The sequence below is a fragment of the Ptychodera flava genome, chromosome 22 (assembly GCF_041260155.1).
Source record: "Ptychodera flava strain L36383 chromosome 22, AS_Pfla_20210202, whole genome shotgun sequence".
NCBI lineage: Eukaryota > Metazoa > Hemichordata > Enteropneusta > Ptychoderidae > Ptychodera > Ptychodera flava.
In genome coordinates this window covers 20,563,946-20,581,998 of record NC_091949.1, presented here as the reverse complement: position 1 = coordinate 20,581,998, position 18,053 = coordinate 20,563,946, and the positions used below count along the sequence as shown (strand labels likewise).

Below are 18,053 nucleotides of genomic sequence, written 5' to 3'. Positions count from 1 at the left end.
CTAAAGATTTTTGTTCCGACTGCAATCATATCTCTCATAGCTGTCTTTGCATTTTATTTGCCTCCGGCGTCAGGTGAGAGAGTTGCCCTATCATTCACTACGCTCTTGACCATATTTGTCTTCAACGAAGTCACGACGCAGTCGCTACCTAGCAGTTCTGAAGATCTTCCCATACTCAGTAAGTATACATCACACTGGATCGCTATGTCTTCATACAATACCAAAATAATAATTTGGTTTCTGTCGTCTAAGCTTTGTAAATTACCAGTAGGAAATAACTCGGGGACAAGGCATAAAAGCAAATAAAATACCACAGTTAGCGAGGAGCAAATTACCACAGTTTTACAGAAGTAACATATTGAATATTGACTCATCTCAATATACAACAATTTACTTTACAATTTACTTTGTAATTGAAATCAATAATACGTATTGCAATCGGAACATGGTGTCTTTCATTTGATGCGACTCTCTATCTATGGCGATGTTCTCTGCTGTGACTACTATTTTCGGTACAATTATAAATTAATAACACACAATCGCAAATCTCGCCCCTTAATCGTGTGTTATTATTATAGAAATAATGGGCGACGCCCTGACAATTAACGTTTATTTATGGGCAAGGGCGTGCCCGAGCTCATAAATAAACGTTAATGGTCGGGGAGGAGTCTGATATTCAAATTAATTTATCAACAAACCCAAGAAAACCGTCAAAATTTACAAAAATTTCCCACGCGAAAACCAACGGGGCCCCAGAATTTATGTAATACGCGACGCACCGTCATTCGCGCTGTAAAAAATTGCAAATCCGCAAAAACGTTTTGGAAAAAAGGGTCTAATCTTAGCCCACAAGTGCTTCATAATGTTTGGTGATTAATCATGATCTTTGTACAAATCAAACTTTAATTTTTAGCAGTTAAAGTTAATATTACTATTCATATTTACGGGCATGTAAGGGACTGTGTCGCATAAGTTCAAGGAACGAAATTCCTTCATTAACATCAAAACCCCCTCCCCTAAATGAAACTTCAAAAGTGCGGAATGTTGAAGTCTGCCTGAGAGTACAATGTAGCATTTTGCTATAGCTACTGGAGAATATGTATCCCCGAACCACATTACATGTACATCGTTAAGTAATCGATCAAATTTGAGTGTTTTTAACCATAGCATGATATGAACGATTTGGAAACACTTGCAGAAAAAATTGTCGGTACGAGTGTGCAGTTTTTGTTTATTTTTACACACAGTGTAAAGAGAACTTGTGATCAAAAAATAAAAGAACGAAACTGAAGTTCACTAACTGAATGGAGTTCAAATCCCCTCCCTCCGTAAACGAACGAATTTCGCTTTTTTGAACTTATGCGAAACCACGTGGTTCAGGTCGACCAATTAGAATGCGACGTACAAGGTATGGTAATATAATAACAAATATCACGTGTTTGATAATCATCCTTTCTGTTTTACCTTAGACTTCTCACTTAGAGAGATTAATAATTGTGTTCATATAATCTTTGCCTTTGTTCGCAGCTATCTATTTTTCGTGTATGATCGTAATCATCGGGATGTCGTGTATATCAACTGTCTTCATTCTAAACTTCTACAATGTTCCCCCTGGATGTCCAGAAGGTCCGGATATGCATAACACATGGCTGAAATACCTGCCCAAACTCAGCTGTCGGAAACGCCGAGCCGGACGGAACTCTTTGGAGGAGAAGAGTTACGACTGTGCATTGTACGAAGACGGCTGTCCAGGTTTGAGTGTTAGTGCCGTCGCCCCAGGTACACATGGACCAGACTCAGCAACTACAGTCAAAACTGGAGAAGTGTTTGGGTGCAATGGAGAAGCAGCTGGGAACCTGAATCGCCGAAATACCTTTCGCTGGACGGACGGGGCCGATAGGGAACGCTGCGATGGCAATAGCGGCCCGGAACGATACAACGCGGAGATAGCGAAGGGCGTTAAGACACTGGTTCGTAAACGGGACGAAGAAGAAGAAAGTGCAAGAATAGAGGAAAAATGGCGCGAAATCGCTTACATGCTGGACAGATTACTCTTCTGGCTGTTTCTCCTGGTAACTGTCGCTATTGCTACCGGCTTTGTTTTGACCATCGTGTTACAAAATCACATTGGAAGTACCAGAGGCTTGTAGAATGTAATTTCTGGAACACTGAGGCAAAAAGGCAAACAAACACAACAAAAAAAGGAAAATCAGCTGTTTGTATTCCGTGGTATTTAGCAAACTGTATACGATGATATCATAATTAGGACTGGACAAAAATTACAGAGGGAAGATAGGTTTTGTTTTTAAAATGGTTCTGCGCAAAAATAGGGATCCTTGAAAATGTGACATCTTCCCATTATTCATGCGCAAAAACACCGGTGAGTCCCTCTTGTCACAGTCTATATCGATGATATCTTAATTGACATAGAATTTCTCATTTGATAATTGAACTCTAAAACAAATACTTTTTAACCTTTACAAATACACGTAATAACTTCTTTTATGCAAGTTTCAAAGTAACCTGATGAAGAAGGATAACATTTCTCAAAAATAATTCCATAAATTACTGGAAGTACAATTAGCTATTCAAAATCAAAAGGAAAAATATAATGTTTACCTTCATTTATGGTTGGGCTTGCGGTTGTAAAGGTAACACTTATTGCTTGTAAAGAAACTGATTACAACCTTCAAGTCAATCTTTAACAGCTCTTTCTTATAAATATACAGATCAACAAGTTATGTAGGGGAAATAGTTTATATTTTACCCATAGATTACCAAGAGAAGTGAATTAGTATCCTATAGTGAAATTCAAATATCATATTTGTTGTTCACATCTGCACTTTCAAACACTCTATTCAACCAGGGGAATTTATATCAAATGTCAAACATAAAAGCACAGATTTAGCTAGTATCACAGACTGCCATGTATAGTGAAGTACTGTTTCAAAACCAAATTTCTTGTACACATGTGCGCTTGTGACCTGCCTATTCTAATCTAGTGCATTTTATTAAATTATCAAACCTCTATAAATGTACAAATATTATTAATTTTATTTGGAAAAAAATATTCGCAGTATCCCCATATAGCATGATAGTGGGGCCACATTTTTCAGTGAAATTCCAAAATCCTTGATCAAAATTATTGTCGTAAATAGAAAACGCTTTTTTTTTGTAGTTCGTTAAAACAAGATGTGGATCTAAAATTGTATTTTGGAACAGAGCAGATAGTGCCTTTCGAAAGACAATTTTAATAAAAAACACCTTCTGGAGCGATGTTTTGACTGCGGGACAAGTCTAACTACGGTCCGAATAGCCAAAGTCGTCTGGTTTCACCATTCATTAGAATGGCAAAACATTGTGTTTATGAAAGCTTTACATGATCAACGGGTTATTTTTGTACACAACTTTGTTAATTATGCTGATTGTAATTTTTTTCAGTTACGGAGAATTTAAGACTATTTATCATATACCTATTATTAGACCGTATTACTTATTATGGGCTAATTCCAGCGATACCTTTACATTGTGAAATTATCGATAGAACAATTAGGGAGAATATTGAAATCTTGAAAGTTTGTAAATTACGTTTTTACCGCAGCCAGGAACAGCGAATCGTAAAAATACATATGAATTAGTAGTACCTAGTCAAAAAACTTAGGTCAAAATACGGAGTTTAAAGCTTTAAAAAAGTGGCGTGAACGGAATGAAATAAGGAGAGATTCGTTCAATATTTTCTTTAAATTGCCGTTTCAAGTAACTGATGATTTTTCCCTCCGTAAATTTTAATTTAAAAATTTTATATAGGATTATCCAAAACAAAGATTTCTTTATCTCAGAAGTATTTCTGATTCTGAACTTAATACCTTTTGTGAAGGAGATATTGAAACAATTGAACATTTGTTCTATTGGTAAACAATTAGTCATCAATTTTTGGAATGACATAATTAATCTGTTGAGAAAGCAATGTGGCTTTTTCCGTGAGTTAGCTTTAGTCGATATCTTTCTTGGTAACCCAGAGGTTAAAGCTATCGAAAAGTTTTAATTATATTTACTAAGAGATATATTTCCATTCTAAATGCCGCAAAGGGTAATATTGAGACAAGAGGAATGGTTAAACAAGTTGAGATATAAGTATGAGGCCGAACACAATAAGGCTACGATGACAAATGTAATTAGTATTCCAGAGGAGTTTGGGTTGTCTTGCCTCTGTTTTGTAACTTTTATTTGTTTTATTCTTTTCAATAAAGTTTCCTGTTTAAAAAATCCTATTCTAACCAAGTACATTTATATCACATATCAAACATCTGCAAAATGCATAGATATCGCAAGTTTTATTTTGGAAAAACTGTTCATAGTTTCTCTTTTCGGCTCCCATGTATAGTGAATCTACATTTTCGGTGAAATCCAAAAATCAAAATTCATGGACAAACATGTACTTACCTTCGACTTCAAGCCAGTTCTATACATTTGTCAAAAATATATGAATGTATATATAAATGTACAGGGCCAGTTCCGTAGTTGTCTAAAATTCGGCAATCTGATCGTGCGGATCCCAGCCACCAATGTGTACATATGGCGGCCAGTGTAGCCGAATCATTCTCGTAATGAATGTAGACATGACCAAAGAACTTCGATAACTCCACTCCTCAAGCTTCTGTGTAATAAACTTGGTATTTTTCTTCTCTCTTTCTTTTCATTTGAGTATTACCGTGGCAGAACTGAAATGCAACGGGAAACAAAGGTTTTAACTATATTAGTCCGAGCGTGATTTGCAGGCAGACAATTACGCAGATAATACGAACGATTGCGAACGTCAAAACACACTCATGCGGAGCCATGGCCCACAAAACACCCACCCAAGCTTCGATCGGTGGTATTTTAAACTAATCCACGTCATTTTCAAGCTGGGGTTTATTGTTGTAGCAGTCTTCGACAGAGACCTGGGCGAACAAGACGTGACGAGCGGATTGCATCTGATAACATGTATTCCGACGAACGATTGGCCAAGAAACACGTCAGTATGAGTAATGATTCACTGAATATGTCAGCTGGTTTATGATATGCCGGTTAGTCGTAAAATTCTATTTCACACATCTCTTAAGTTTGAGAAAGTTATCGCAAAAGATGCAAGATTCTGGTTTATTTTCCACATATGGGCGTGGGCAATATATTGGCCACGTCATGAGTCTTGGCGTTCACGGGTCTCTATCAGAATTGAACTGGACTCCTTAAAGGGCCATAATTGTAAACGTTTGATAAACTTGAAATAATAATTTTTATATAATTTATGATTGTTGCATCGTAAAAACTGACTCACTGTCCCACTGATACCACGCTCACACATAGGGCCGTTCCACAAAGAGACTATTTTTCCCGAACATGTTGATTTCAAATATTAGCGTGTCCAGTTTGCGCTACCCGTTGGTCTTTTTTCTTCCGATTAAAAAAAATTAACATCACGATTTAAGGAATGTGTTACATTTGCTCATCAAGGTCATGCTTGAGAGGACCAAATTTAATGAAATGAGTAATTCAATGTGTGATGATGTTAAGGTACGATATGCTTCTACCAGTTATGCAACTATTTTATATTTTTCTTAAATTAATAAATCAATTAGTTTGATACTTTTCAAAATGCGGGAAAACCACATACACGCTAACAATTTACAAGGTGATTCGGCGCGTCGTAACGAAGAGACAATATCACCCTCTGAAAAAAATGTACCTGGCGTTCGTTATATTCACGGTTTTTCACGTGTAATATGTCTTAGCGAGTACTTGAACTTACTTAATCAAGTTTTGAACCTAAGATATATTGCCCACGCCCACACGTGGACGACAATATATATCATGATCTTCCATCTCTTGCTATGAGATGTTCACATATCAGAGATGCGTGTGTTAAGTTTCATAAAGGAGTATTACTACTGACTAGCCAATCATAAAGGAGTGTTACGACTGACAGGCCAATCATAAGGAGTGTTACTACTGACTAGCCAATCATAAGGAGTGTTACGACTGACAGGCCAATCATAAATCAGCTGACATAATCAACGAATCGTTGTTCTTATTACATGCCTAGATGTGAGTGCGAATGAGTGAAATGTTTTGGATAGGAACATCCGGGGAGTTAACAGTCTGTGTAAACGATGTACTGACCGGTTTCCATAGTTACCCGGTCCAGTGAAGCCCTTCGACGTCAAGGAAGAAGCTTAACTCTAGTTGTAAATATCCATGCGCGCACTGGTATTTTGACTTTCGTTAAAATCTGTTTGATGCTCGTCAATAATTGTAAAATTATTTGAGAATGTCCTGCATCTGAATGTAACTAAATGTCATATAGCGTAAACTGTGAAGAAGTATGTAATCAAAATTTGATGCCTGAATACATGGTTTTATTTTGCCTCGCAGCAGGAGACAATTTACCCTCCTAGCGTTGGGCAAATTGTCACCTGCTCTCGGGCACATAGTATGTATTCAGGCAATAATATGTAAAACCACACGTCACGAATCTTGGCGATCATGAGTCAGAGTGAGCATTGAACTGGCCTCTGTAAAAGGTCATACTAGTAAACATGTGATAAACTTGAATTAATCATATTGCATAATTTATGATTCTTGCATTGTAAAACTCACACGAACGCGTTTGTTATCAATTACTCAAGGTCCCTAAATCTCACTGATACCACGCTCACCCAAATGGCCATCCACAAAGGTCAATTTCGCTGATCATGCTGTTTCAAAAATTAGCGTTTTCGGTTTGCGCTGCCAGTTGGTCTTCCTTCATTCAGATAAAAAATGCCATTACGATTTTAGGAGCGTGTTGCATTTGCTCATCAATCAAGAGCCATTCTTTGGAGGACCAAATTTACTGAAATAAATAATTCAATGTGTGTTGATGTTAACATACGATATGCTTCTACCAGTTATGCAACTATTCCGTATTATTTATTAATAAATTTAATTGGTTATATATTTTCAAAATGCGGGCAAACCCATCACACACACACTAACCAACCATTTACAAGGTGATTCGGCGAGTTATAAAGAAGAGAAAATCCTCAACCCTTGAAAAAGATGTACCTGGCGTTCGTTATATTCACGGTTTTCCACATTCAATTTGTTTTAGCAGGTAAGCACCATTGAACTTAATCAGTATGAACCTCAATAAGAGCTAAACTTACAGGCGTCAGCACCTCTCAAGAAGTACGTATTTCCTGTGTGACGTTACACTGAGAACAGGTATCAACAACAAACAGTTGATAATGACCGCTAAGTTACCGGTGATTTTACTGTAGATCATCGTTCATGTATTAATTTTATAAAGTCATATTACACGACCTAAAGTTGAAACGAAGAAATCTTAGCTCAACATTCGTCATGTTAGAGTAATTATAACGTTAATGCAAAAGTATAGAAAGCAGCATCAACATGATCTTGTAAATTATAAAACCGCACACTCATTTAAAAAAACAGATATTTGGGTTCCCGACGGGGTATGCCGTATGTACGTAGAATGGGTGACACACGAGGATTTTAATATTTAAATTAGCAGTTGAATGGAATCAATGTCCGAACGCGCGGTCAAATATTTTGCAGTGAGACTGCTACCATGGGACGGGTGTGCCGTAAATGTCATTATTCCACTTCTGAACGAATTCACAGGAAAACATATTTAGCGATATATATTCGACAAAGTTTGTCTGCAATCTTTGATAGATGTAAATGCGAATGCTTATTTAACTCTGTAGCATGGGAGCGGTCGCAGTCACAAAATTGTAACAACTGAAGGGGTGGACCATTCGATATCAGTGGGGGTTGGGAAGATCTATGAAAGAAAAGAAAGACTCCGAGAGGTTGCCTTTGAAAGAAAATCCAGCCAAGAATGGCAGAAAAATTAAAAAATATTGCCAGCAGATATGAAGTAAGATATGAAGTACTTTTAAGTCTCTACTTTTTCACTTTTGGCGCACCCCCTCCTCCCGCCCGGCGCCCCATTGATATCATCTTTAATTTTCGGCGTTCCGTTCGAGCACACCATTTTTAGCTCACGTGTGTAAACACGTGGGCTAATGTCATAGCGATGTCTGTCTGTCTGTCCGTGTGTGTGTGTGTCTGTCTGTCTGTCTGTTTACACGATAACTCAAAAACGCCTGAACGGATTCAAGTCAGATTTGGTACACAGGTACCATATGCTACTTGCAAGAACTGATTAGATTTTGGTTAGTGTGGCTTGCATATTAATGAAGTTATGCAATATCGTTTTTTTCCGTGCAATGGTTTCCCTATGGAGACGGTAATGACAGTGTAGACATATATCAAGAAATACTGCACAAAATTTCATGAAACTTTTCACAGATGACAATCTCAGAACATTATGATGATACTGTGAGTGTCATGTCAATTATCTTCTCATTTGCATATTTAATGAACTTTTGTTATTAGTGAGATAACTCTGAAATTCCTGCACCAAACTTGATGATACTTACAACAAATATTGATCTGATATATATCTAATTATACTTAGAAGCATTAGGCAGTGTCAAGTTAATAAATAGCTCATTTGCATATTTTATGAAGTTTTGTAATTAGTCATATAACTTCGATATAACTGCACCAAATGTAGATGAAATCTGCTGTAGATACAGATCCGACTGATATCTAACTGTAGTGTAAAGCATTTAGTAGTGTGAAATTAATTAAGGGTTCATTTGCATATTTAATGAACTTTGTAATTAGGTATATAACTCTGAAATTACGGCACCCAAGTCAGTGAAATTGGGTACAGATATTGTTTTGATAAATATCTAATTGTACTGAGAAGCATTTGGCAGTGTCAAGTTAACAAATAGGTCATTTGCATATTTTATGAAGTTTTGTAATTAGTGATATAACTCCAAAATAACTGCACCAAATGTGATGAAATCTGCTGCAGATACTGATCCGACAGATATCTAATTGTTGTGTAGAGCATTTAGTTGTGTGAAGTTGATTAAGGGTTCATTTGCATATTTAATGAACTTTGTGATTAGTGATATTACTCCAAAATTACAACGTTAAATTTGATGAAACTTGCTACAGATGTTGATCTGATAAATATCAAATTGTACTGAGAAGCATTGAGCAGTGTCAAGTTAGTAATTACTCATATGCATATTTCATGAAGTTTTATAATTAGTCATATAACTCCAAAATAACTTCATCAAATGTGATGAAAACTGCTGCATATACTGATCCGACAGATATCTAACTATGTTGTAAAGCATTTAGTAGTGTAAAGTTAATTAAGGGTTCATTTGCATATTTAATAAACTTTGTAATTTGGTATATAACTCTGAAATTACGGCACCAAATTTTGTGAAACGTGCTACAGATATTGATTTGATAAATATTTAATTGTGCTATGAATCATTGAACAGTGTCAAGTTAATTTATGGTTTATTTGCTATGAACTTTGTAAATAGTGAAATTACTCTAAAACTACAGCATTAAATTAAATAAAACGTGCTACAAATGTTGATCTGATGGATATCTAATTGTCTCATGAAGCATTGAGCAGTGTCAAGTTAATTAACAGCTCATTTGCATATTAAATAAAGTTTTGTAATTAGTGATTAAACTCTGAGAGTACTGTGCGAAGTTGAAAAAACCTGCTACATATAGTGATAACATATATCTTATTGTTCTGTGAAGCGTTCTACTGTTAATGAACCTGTTGTAAAACACGTGAGCATATTCAGTTCATATCTGGTTATCAATGTCAGATTAGCTTCGTGTACAAGACAGCAGATCAAGTGAATGTGTATGTGTGCATATACACACGCAAACACACATTTGATAATATATATATATATAATATATATATATATATATATATATATATATATATATATATATATATATATATAGATATATATATATATATACATATATATACAAAATGTATACAATGTGCCCTCCCGGTTACACCATGATGGCTTTATGGCAACCTCTGAACTTGGGCACAGAGAGTACGGTTCAATACATACGGTTCGTACTATATATATATATATATATATATATATATATATATATATATATATATATATATATATATATATATATTAGATATATATATATATATATATATATATATATATATATATATATATATAATATATATATATATATATATATATGCTAAACCTTTTTTTTGCTCTTCCGGCAGGTAAAGACTTCGGAGCGATCTTGTTTGAGGATCTCTTTCGGGATTATAACCGTCAACTTCGGCCAGGTTTGAACGATGCCGACGTTGTCAACATAACGCTAGGCATGACACTGACTCAGATTGTTGATCTGGTAAGTAACTTGTTCTTCAAGGAGAGGTGCTGTCATTCCATAGCGACTTCCTTCCAACTCGTTACTTCGTCTTTGGATCGTGATGCGCCGCGGCCAATATCGTAGTGATTGCGATAAACAGACAGCCAGCCTTAGCTGGTTGCACAGAAGCAAGCCTTAAATCACAGTCCCTTCTCACACATGGAGGGACTTGCTTAAATGTACAATCATAGAGAACATAGATAGAGTGGCAACGGGTATTGTTTAAGGCGTGAAGCGGTTACGTAACTCATCCATGTTCGCCTCGCCTCAGGTTGCTCTCGCCTCTCTTTTCCGAAGAGTGCCGACCATGAATCCTTCGGTAATTTTCGGATTGTCGCCAATTGTTAAGCGAAAGTATGTTCGGCAAAGTTTGTGTTGTTGTTGTCGGGTGTTGCTGAGCAGAATTGACGTGCTGGCGAAAACGGGAGTGTTTTGAGCTTCAGGAAAATGAGTTTTACCGTTTAAAAATTCCTCTCATATTTTTATGAATATATAATGAGTGTGTTTGATTCAAATTTAAAGTCTTTTGTCGATACTGTCTGGTTTTACTCAATGGTTTACGGTCAGTCATACCCTCTTTTACACGTGCGTCAAGGAAGGACATGTTTATGAAACTGCTGGCGTGTTATGTTTTGATTGGCGTGAAGCAGTGTTTCTGGCCTGAGAGCTCACAAAGTAACTATGGTTTGCTACGCAACTGGCAGTACGATGCCATCTCGTCGTATTTTTCGCATAATCTCGTGTAATTATCAACCACAAACAAGCCTCCAAAAAGTCTAACACCTTTGAAGCTCATTTTAATATGAAAAGCCAATAGTCTACCGAGACGACCATGGAACAAAGGCATGCAAGTGTTGCCACTCCGTCTATGTTTCTCTGTGGTACAATATATTTGGCGGCGTCTCATCGACGAGTCCATCAACTTCGCTAAGTATTTGTAACTTGAGAGGGGTACTTTATAGTCCCCATATAATGCATAACAATACAATTTAGGACCCACGATATTTGCTACATGTGATATATTCGGCTTAGCTTATGTTCCATCTGTTTTAGGAAAGCCTGACCAAATAGGCTGAAATCAATTAAATATACCTTACATATGCATTTGCTTTACTGTGTGTTTCAAGCCACATGACGATGGCTTTGAGTGGGGTCATTGTCAGTACAGTAACATTTCCTTCTTTGTTATGTTTACCTCCGACTTTCCACGAGAAATATTTCGATTTCTCTTTCAACTACATTTTGATCTTTTCCTCCTGAAAGATCTGACAGTAAAACTGATAATGTGTGACGTAATTTCCCGCGTAAGTCACGTAATTGTTTGTCGAAAACACAACTCCCATATAAGCAATTGACTTTGCAAATGCTCGTTCCGCCGAAAATGACATTGGTCGAGTTGATGGACGCTGTTCTTATGACGTCACTCACAAGGCTATCACTTATTAACATTTTCCTTCCTTAACAGGACGAATTGGACGAGAAGATAACGATCAACGTGTGGTTACGTCAGGTAATTGAAGCGAAAAAGCTAATTAACAGTGACCTTGACTAAATTCAATGTCAATAGAAATATTCTTCGGTCAAGGGTACCGACAAGGAAATTAGATATGATATGATCACATTGTACTGGCTTTTTCTTCTTCAACCCATTTAAATTAGCCTCTTTGTAATTTTGAACATTAATATGTATTCAATGGAATATTGGAAACCACGGGTCACGTGGCCAAGGGAATTCTCCAATTGGCCAGGATTATGTTAACCACAGTACAAAGCATTGCTTATCCAGATAAAGATTAGAATTAATCAATTGCAAATTTTTCATTTTACGAATTTATAGTTTGAAGTGGTTGAGACAATATAGCTCATCACATTTTAATTAGTCTCAGTCATTATTCGAATCAAACTACTCAATGGTGTGGAAGTGATACATTCTGTTTCATTTGCCTATTTTTATCTTTATAAAAGTTTTGGGTTGATGAGAGGCTGCGCTGGAATTCATCTGAATATGGCGGTATTGATGAAATACGTGTCTCGACGAGCCAAGTGTGGATGTCTGATATTGTACTGTACAACGAGTAAGTAATTCGAAACCTTGAAATTATGGTTACAGCACCCTCTAGTGGCAGCGTCTGACACACCATGTAGTGAATCGGTATAATTTTCATGGTTGTGGCATGACAGTTAACTGTTGACCCCTGACTGCGGCAGGCACTAACAACAAACCATACCCTTCAATTCAGCTTTCCTTCATAGGAACTGTAGCGTTGTGCGTAGCGAATGATATGAACCTGAGCTTGTTCCATTACTGTTGTAATACGGAGAAAAACTTTGTGAAAAAAAAACTTTGGCTTTTAGGACATGGCCTCTACTTTCCCTGGCCCTCTTACAGCCGGTTTATGTTACAAAGTCCTTTCTTGCCCCGAGTTTTGTCTTTGTGTATGTAACCTGGCTTTTAGGAGCCCGAATAGAAAGAGAAGACCTGGTTTTTACTCCTTTAGACCGTAGGCACAAAGGACTATCGCACCGTGTTCGTGATCTATAGAACCCCCAAAAGAAACTTTATTGCTGGTAAACATAGCTCGTTAAACATTCCCCTGAAAAGTTTAGACTTTCATCTATAGCTTTACTACTTCATGTAGTAAAATTGTTTTTTCATCATTCTGTTGAAGAATGTTATCACACAACCAACTGACATCAACATTGGCCAAGGCTTGGACTTAAGGGCGCTCTCTAACGCTAGACACCGATAAAAAGCATTTTCAAATTTTGTATAGAAGACGCCCTTCGCGGCATTTTCATACATTCTAGCCCGTGTTGCTGAAGTGTGATGATAGTAAAACATTTAAAAAGCGGGCTGCATGAATGAATTATTTTTTCCCATTCTGGTAGTTTTTTACTTTTCGAGTACTCCAAATGTTGGTAAAGTTTTGTCAAGGTCTCTCTTAAACATTCATCCTTGGCAGCCAGTTTGAGTGCTTATCTGCAAAATTAAACTGTTGTAAATGATAATGATGACCGATGTACAGACATGAATTTACACTCTAATATTGCATTCCACTTATCTATTTATGAAATACAGTCTTTCATGAAAAGATATGAGGAAAAAACTTTATAAAAGTACTGTTTCTAAGTATGAAACGGGTAAAAAGGTTCAGAGAGCAATCACTTTTTAAGAAACTTTCGGGACCCCTTTAAACTGGCATTGAAACGCCCATTGCCGCAAATTGTGCTCGTTGCCGATCATATTTGTGTCTAATACAAGGAAGTATGCGCCTTGAATGTGACAGACTTACACGTTTGTTCAAAATTTCCTCAGTACAACTTTCAACCATTGTCTTATCAAGTCAGGAACAAATATTAGGGATCGACGAGCAAACTTTGGTACAGGAAAAACAAATTACCTAACATCATCCACCTTTTTTGGAATTCAAAGTGGCAACCATCCCTGTGTCAACCCTATGCTACCATGAAAGGTCTAGCATCTTTCGTTTTGCAGAAAGCGCTTATACATAGGTTAACTGAATGTGTGACCGAATGTAAAATAAGTCTTGAGGATGGATGTTAAGGCTTGGCTTTGACTAATTTCACTTTCTAGTCTCCGATACCGCAATTCATGGCAACTTGATTGCATCGACTGTGTTCCTGAGTTTTGAGCATCAATAACAAGTTGTTCACTTCTCACTTCTTTTTTCTGCTCATCCAACCAAAAGTTCGAGTGCGAAGAAATAATTCAATATTCAAGAGATTGTGACATTATGTTTAAGGTAGAACATGCCTCGGGTACAGATGTTCGGACTCTCAAACTTGCACAATTTTTTTCTGATATACCACTTGTTGGGGTTTATTTTAAAGCTCTTGGCGTAAAAAAACTTTCAACCAGCTTAGTTTTTCGAAATTCGAAAATTTTATTTCTCCATGGAGTTTACACAGGGATGGCTGCCATTTTGAAATTCAAATATCGATAACTCTTGGGTAATTTGTTTCTCTAGTACGCAAATTTTCACGGTGACGCCTGACTTTTCTTCATGATTTTGAAATTGAATGGTTGAAAGATTCCGTGAGGAAAATTTGAGTGAAAGATTTAGTCTTTTACTTTCGAGGGCCGTACTACCTTAATTCTATTACGGTCGGCAGAGAAGTTATGATAGGCATCTGCCTCATCAGATTATGTTCACTTTTCTTTTTAGTGTGGGAAAAGAAAATAAAAGACCACTACAGAAGAATGTTATCTTGAAATCAGACGGTAGTTTAAAATGGCCGACTCCTGCCTTACTGGTCAGCACCTGCAGAATTGACGCCACCTACTTTCCGCATGACAAACAGTGCTGCGCCCTCAAGTTTGGTTCCTGGACCTTCGCCGGGTCGGCCTTGGACGTCCGTGCAGAGGCCGACCACGCTGATCTTAGCAACTTCCAGTCCCACTCCGGCTGGTGGCTTTTGGAGGCGCCCGTCTACCGCCACGAAGGCAATTACAAGTGCTGCAACACTAAGAAGCATTACCCGGATGTAACCTACATGATTGTCCTGCAGCGACGTCTGACGTACCATGTGCTGAAGATTTTTGTTCCGACTGCAATCATATCTCTCATAGCTGTCTTTGCATTTTATTTGCCTCCGGCGTCAGGTGAGAGAGTTGCCCTATCATTCACTACGCTCTTGACCATATTTGTCTTCAACGAAGTCACGACGCAGTCGCTGCCTAGCAGTTCTGAAGATCTTCCCATACTCAGTAAGTGCACATCCCACTGGATCGCACTGTCTTTGTGCAGTTGTACACACCATACCAAAATAATACAACTTTTTCTGTTATGTACCTTCTTAAAATACCAGTAGGAAATAGTCGGGGACAAGGTATAAAAACAAATAAAATATCACAGTTTGCAAATTACCTCAATGCATCATTTCGAATAATTGACTTTGTCAATGTTTCATTCATGTTCATAGTTTTACATAAGTAACATATTGATTATTGACTCATCTCAATATACAACAATTTACTTTTCAATTTACTTTGTAATTGAAAGCAATAATACGTATTGCAATCGGAACATGGTGTCTTTCATTGCTACGACTTTCTTCCTGTGCGGCTTTCTCTGCTGTGAATACTATTTTCGGTAAAATTATAAAATTGATAACACGTACTCGCAAATCTTGCCCCTGCTATCGTCTGCTAGAATAAACAATTATATCATACTTATGTATTGATGGCGCAAATACTGCGATCTGATTAGTCGAGATTGGAAAATGACCGTTCCATATTCGCAATATAGTAGTCGGAACAGGCACGAGCTCTCAGTTAGAGAAAAAATTTCATTTTGGACGTTTCACGCCAGAATTCCATTATGATACACATCTCATCCTATGTGACACTGTATTATGATACACATACACCATCGTAAGGTGGCTTATTGCTACAGCGATAAACCATCTTAGCAACGGTATATCACTGAATTTTGACTAGTTCACTCAATATATGAAATCGCCTTCTCTCATGCGCGTACTTGAACTGATCAAAATCTCGTGGTAGGCCTATACCGTCGCTTGGTATGGTTTATTGCTTAATATTGCACCTCTGGAGTTCTCATTATGATAGATTAACACTTATATTCATATGAGAAATCTTTGCCTTTGTTCGCAGCTATCTATTTTTCGTGTATGATCGTCATTGTCGGGATGTCGTGCATATCAACTGTCTTCATTCTAAACTTCTACAATGTTCCCCCTGGGTATCAAGAAGGTCCAGATATGCATGGGACATGGCTGAAATACCTGCCCAAACTCAGCTGTCGGAAACTCCGATCAGGAGGGAATTCTTTCAAGGGAAGGAGTTACGACTGTGCCCTACAGGTAGACAGCAGTCGAGGTTTGAGTTCCGTCGCCCCAGGTACCCATGGACCAGACCTACCAACTACAGTCAAAACTGGAGAAGTGCTTGGGTGCAATGAAGAAGCAACTGGGAACTTGAATCACCGAAATACCTTTCGTTGGACGGACGGGGTCCAGAGGGAACGACACGATGGCAATAGCGGCCCGGAAAGATACAACGCGGAGATAGCTGAAGGCATCCAGACACTGGTTCGTAAACGGGACGACGAAGAAGAAAGTACAAGAATGGAGGGAAAATGGCGCGAAATCGCTTACATGCTGGACAGACTACTCTTCTGGCTGTTTCTTCTGGTAACTGTCGCCATTGCTATCGGCTTTGCTGTGGCCATCATGTTACACGATCACATGGAATTACCAGAGGCGTGTGGAATGTAATTACAGGAACACTCAGGCTAAAACAAGCAAAAAAACAAACAAACAAACAAACAAAACACAAGAAGTTATTCCCTGGAAGTTGGTAAACATTATACGATGAAATCATATTGACCAGTATGTTTGAGACAATTATGTCTACAGTTCTTGTAAGACTTCTGTATTTTACCTGACTGCAAGACACTTCCTATTCCTCATTTTCACAAATTAGAGGAACTGTATGATGGGGAGGCTTTGTCACAAATCGAGTAAATTAATTTAAGTGATTTCATATTATATCGTGAATTGTGTATATCGTGATTTAGCAGTCTGTTTAGAAACACCTTAGCAAAGATTTTATCGAATTCACCGGCAGTAATATTTGGCACGAATCTTGGAATTACGCACGCTCGCTTACCAGGGTAAAACTTTAGGGGTATTTTGGCCTAACCCATTTTTAAGTGATTTTGCTACTAATGTCAGGGTTTTCCGTTTGTTCCAAAGGGCAAACATACAAATATAATTAGTTAAAAATCAGTTCAAAGTACAAGCTGAGCTGATAATAACAAATTGACGTTCTAGGTAAAATAATTATTGTTTAATACGTAGATCTATGCTTCTTGCCTCAACAAGATATCGTTGGATTTTAAAGGTATACTGCCACCTATTCAATTTGGCCACAGTTACCATGGAAAGAGAAAATGTAACCAATCAGAGATTTTAAGCGGGTGGCCACTTTTTAAAAACAGCGCCCTCACATGGGCATTTGAATACCAAGGAATGCCCCTTTGACCATATATTGGCATATTTAGATTACAGGTGAATGCATACCTTTAATGTATCGTGTGTTAACAAAAATCCGCTGTTCACGCCTGTAGTCACTGTGTCGTGATAACAAAGATAAGAATGACGATGGCACTTTTCAACAATCTTGACAATCTTAGCATGATTTCTTATTAGTTAAGTAGGAACCTTCAGGCTCTTGTTACATGTGTTTGTGTGTACTCTTAGGGATGTGTTTGGGGAAATAGGAAAATCGTGTGTATTTATTGCATTGAAAGGCCTCCGGCTCATATACATAGACATTGCAATATATAGCATGGAATGATAGATAAAGATTGTATGGTGTAGTCGAACAGACTACATATTTTGTCTAATTGTGCACTATATTGTAGTTGCAACGGTGTCTTGGTTGTTTTTAGCCTATTTGATGTTAGCATCCCCTTTTAAAGATATTTCTCAAAATTAATATTCACTTAAAAGGTAATGATAATGCTACATTGATGTATGTCTTTAGTGGATTGCATGCGTGTCTATAGCTTGTGTCAAAGGTAACTTTATGTTGCCACAGAAATATTAGTATGTAAGAGACATTCTGTGATGTCATTTTCAATGAAAGTGGAAATAGTAGTGTTGGTTGTATTTATCGAATAATAATGAAAATTATGAGTTTC

The 18,053-nt window shown here is 37.3% G+C and overlaps 2 protein-coding genes across 2 annotated transcripts; both read left to right on the top strand.

Moving 5' to 3' along the window:
* Positions 1-11: 11 nt before the first annotated feature.
* LOC139122914 (neuronal acetylcholine receptor subunit beta-4-like) lies at positions 12-2,375 on the top strand. The gene is made up of 2 exons (XM_070688778.1): positions 12-178; positions 1,528-2,375. The coding sequence occupies exon 2, from the start codon at positions 1,545-1,547 to the stop codon at positions 2,148-2,150; it is 606 nt and encodes a 201-aa protein (XP_070544879.1). The 5' UTR covers positions 12-178; positions 1,528-1,544; the 3' UTR covers positions 2,151-2,375.
* A 4,629-nt stretch (positions 2,376-7,004) lies between these two features.
* On the top strand, positions 7,005-18,053 carry LOC139122913 (neuronal acetylcholine receptor subunit alpha-10-like). The gene is made up of 6 exons (XM_070688776.1): positions 7,005-7,135; positions 10,211-10,341; positions 11,828-11,872; positions 12,328-12,437; positions 14,550-15,091; positions 16,001-18,053. The coding sequence occupies exons 1-6, from the start codon at positions 7,081-7,083 to the stop codon at positions 16,621-16,623; spliced, it is 1,506 nt and encodes a 501-aa protein (XP_070544877.1). The 5' UTR covers positions 7,005-7,080; the 3' UTR covers positions 16,624-18,053.

Bases quoted from the DNA above. Each gene is read 5' to 3' on its own strand.
- LOC139122914 (XM_070688778.1), top strand. From the start codon at position 1,545: ATGATCGTAATCATCGGGATGTCGTGTATATCAACTGTCTTCATTCTA.
- LOC139122913 (XM_070688776.1), top strand. From the start codon at position 7,081: ATGTACCTGGCGTTCGTTATATTCACGGTTTTCCACATTCAATTTGTT. The intron at 12,438-14,549 runs GTAAGTAATTCG...TTTTCTTTTTAG, and splicing joins GATATTGTACTGTACAACGA to TGTGGGAAAAGAAAATAAAA. The intron at 15,092-16,000 runs GTAAGTGCACAT...CTTTGTTCGCAG, and splicing joins TGAAGATCTTCCCATACTCA to CTATCTATTTTTCGTGTATG.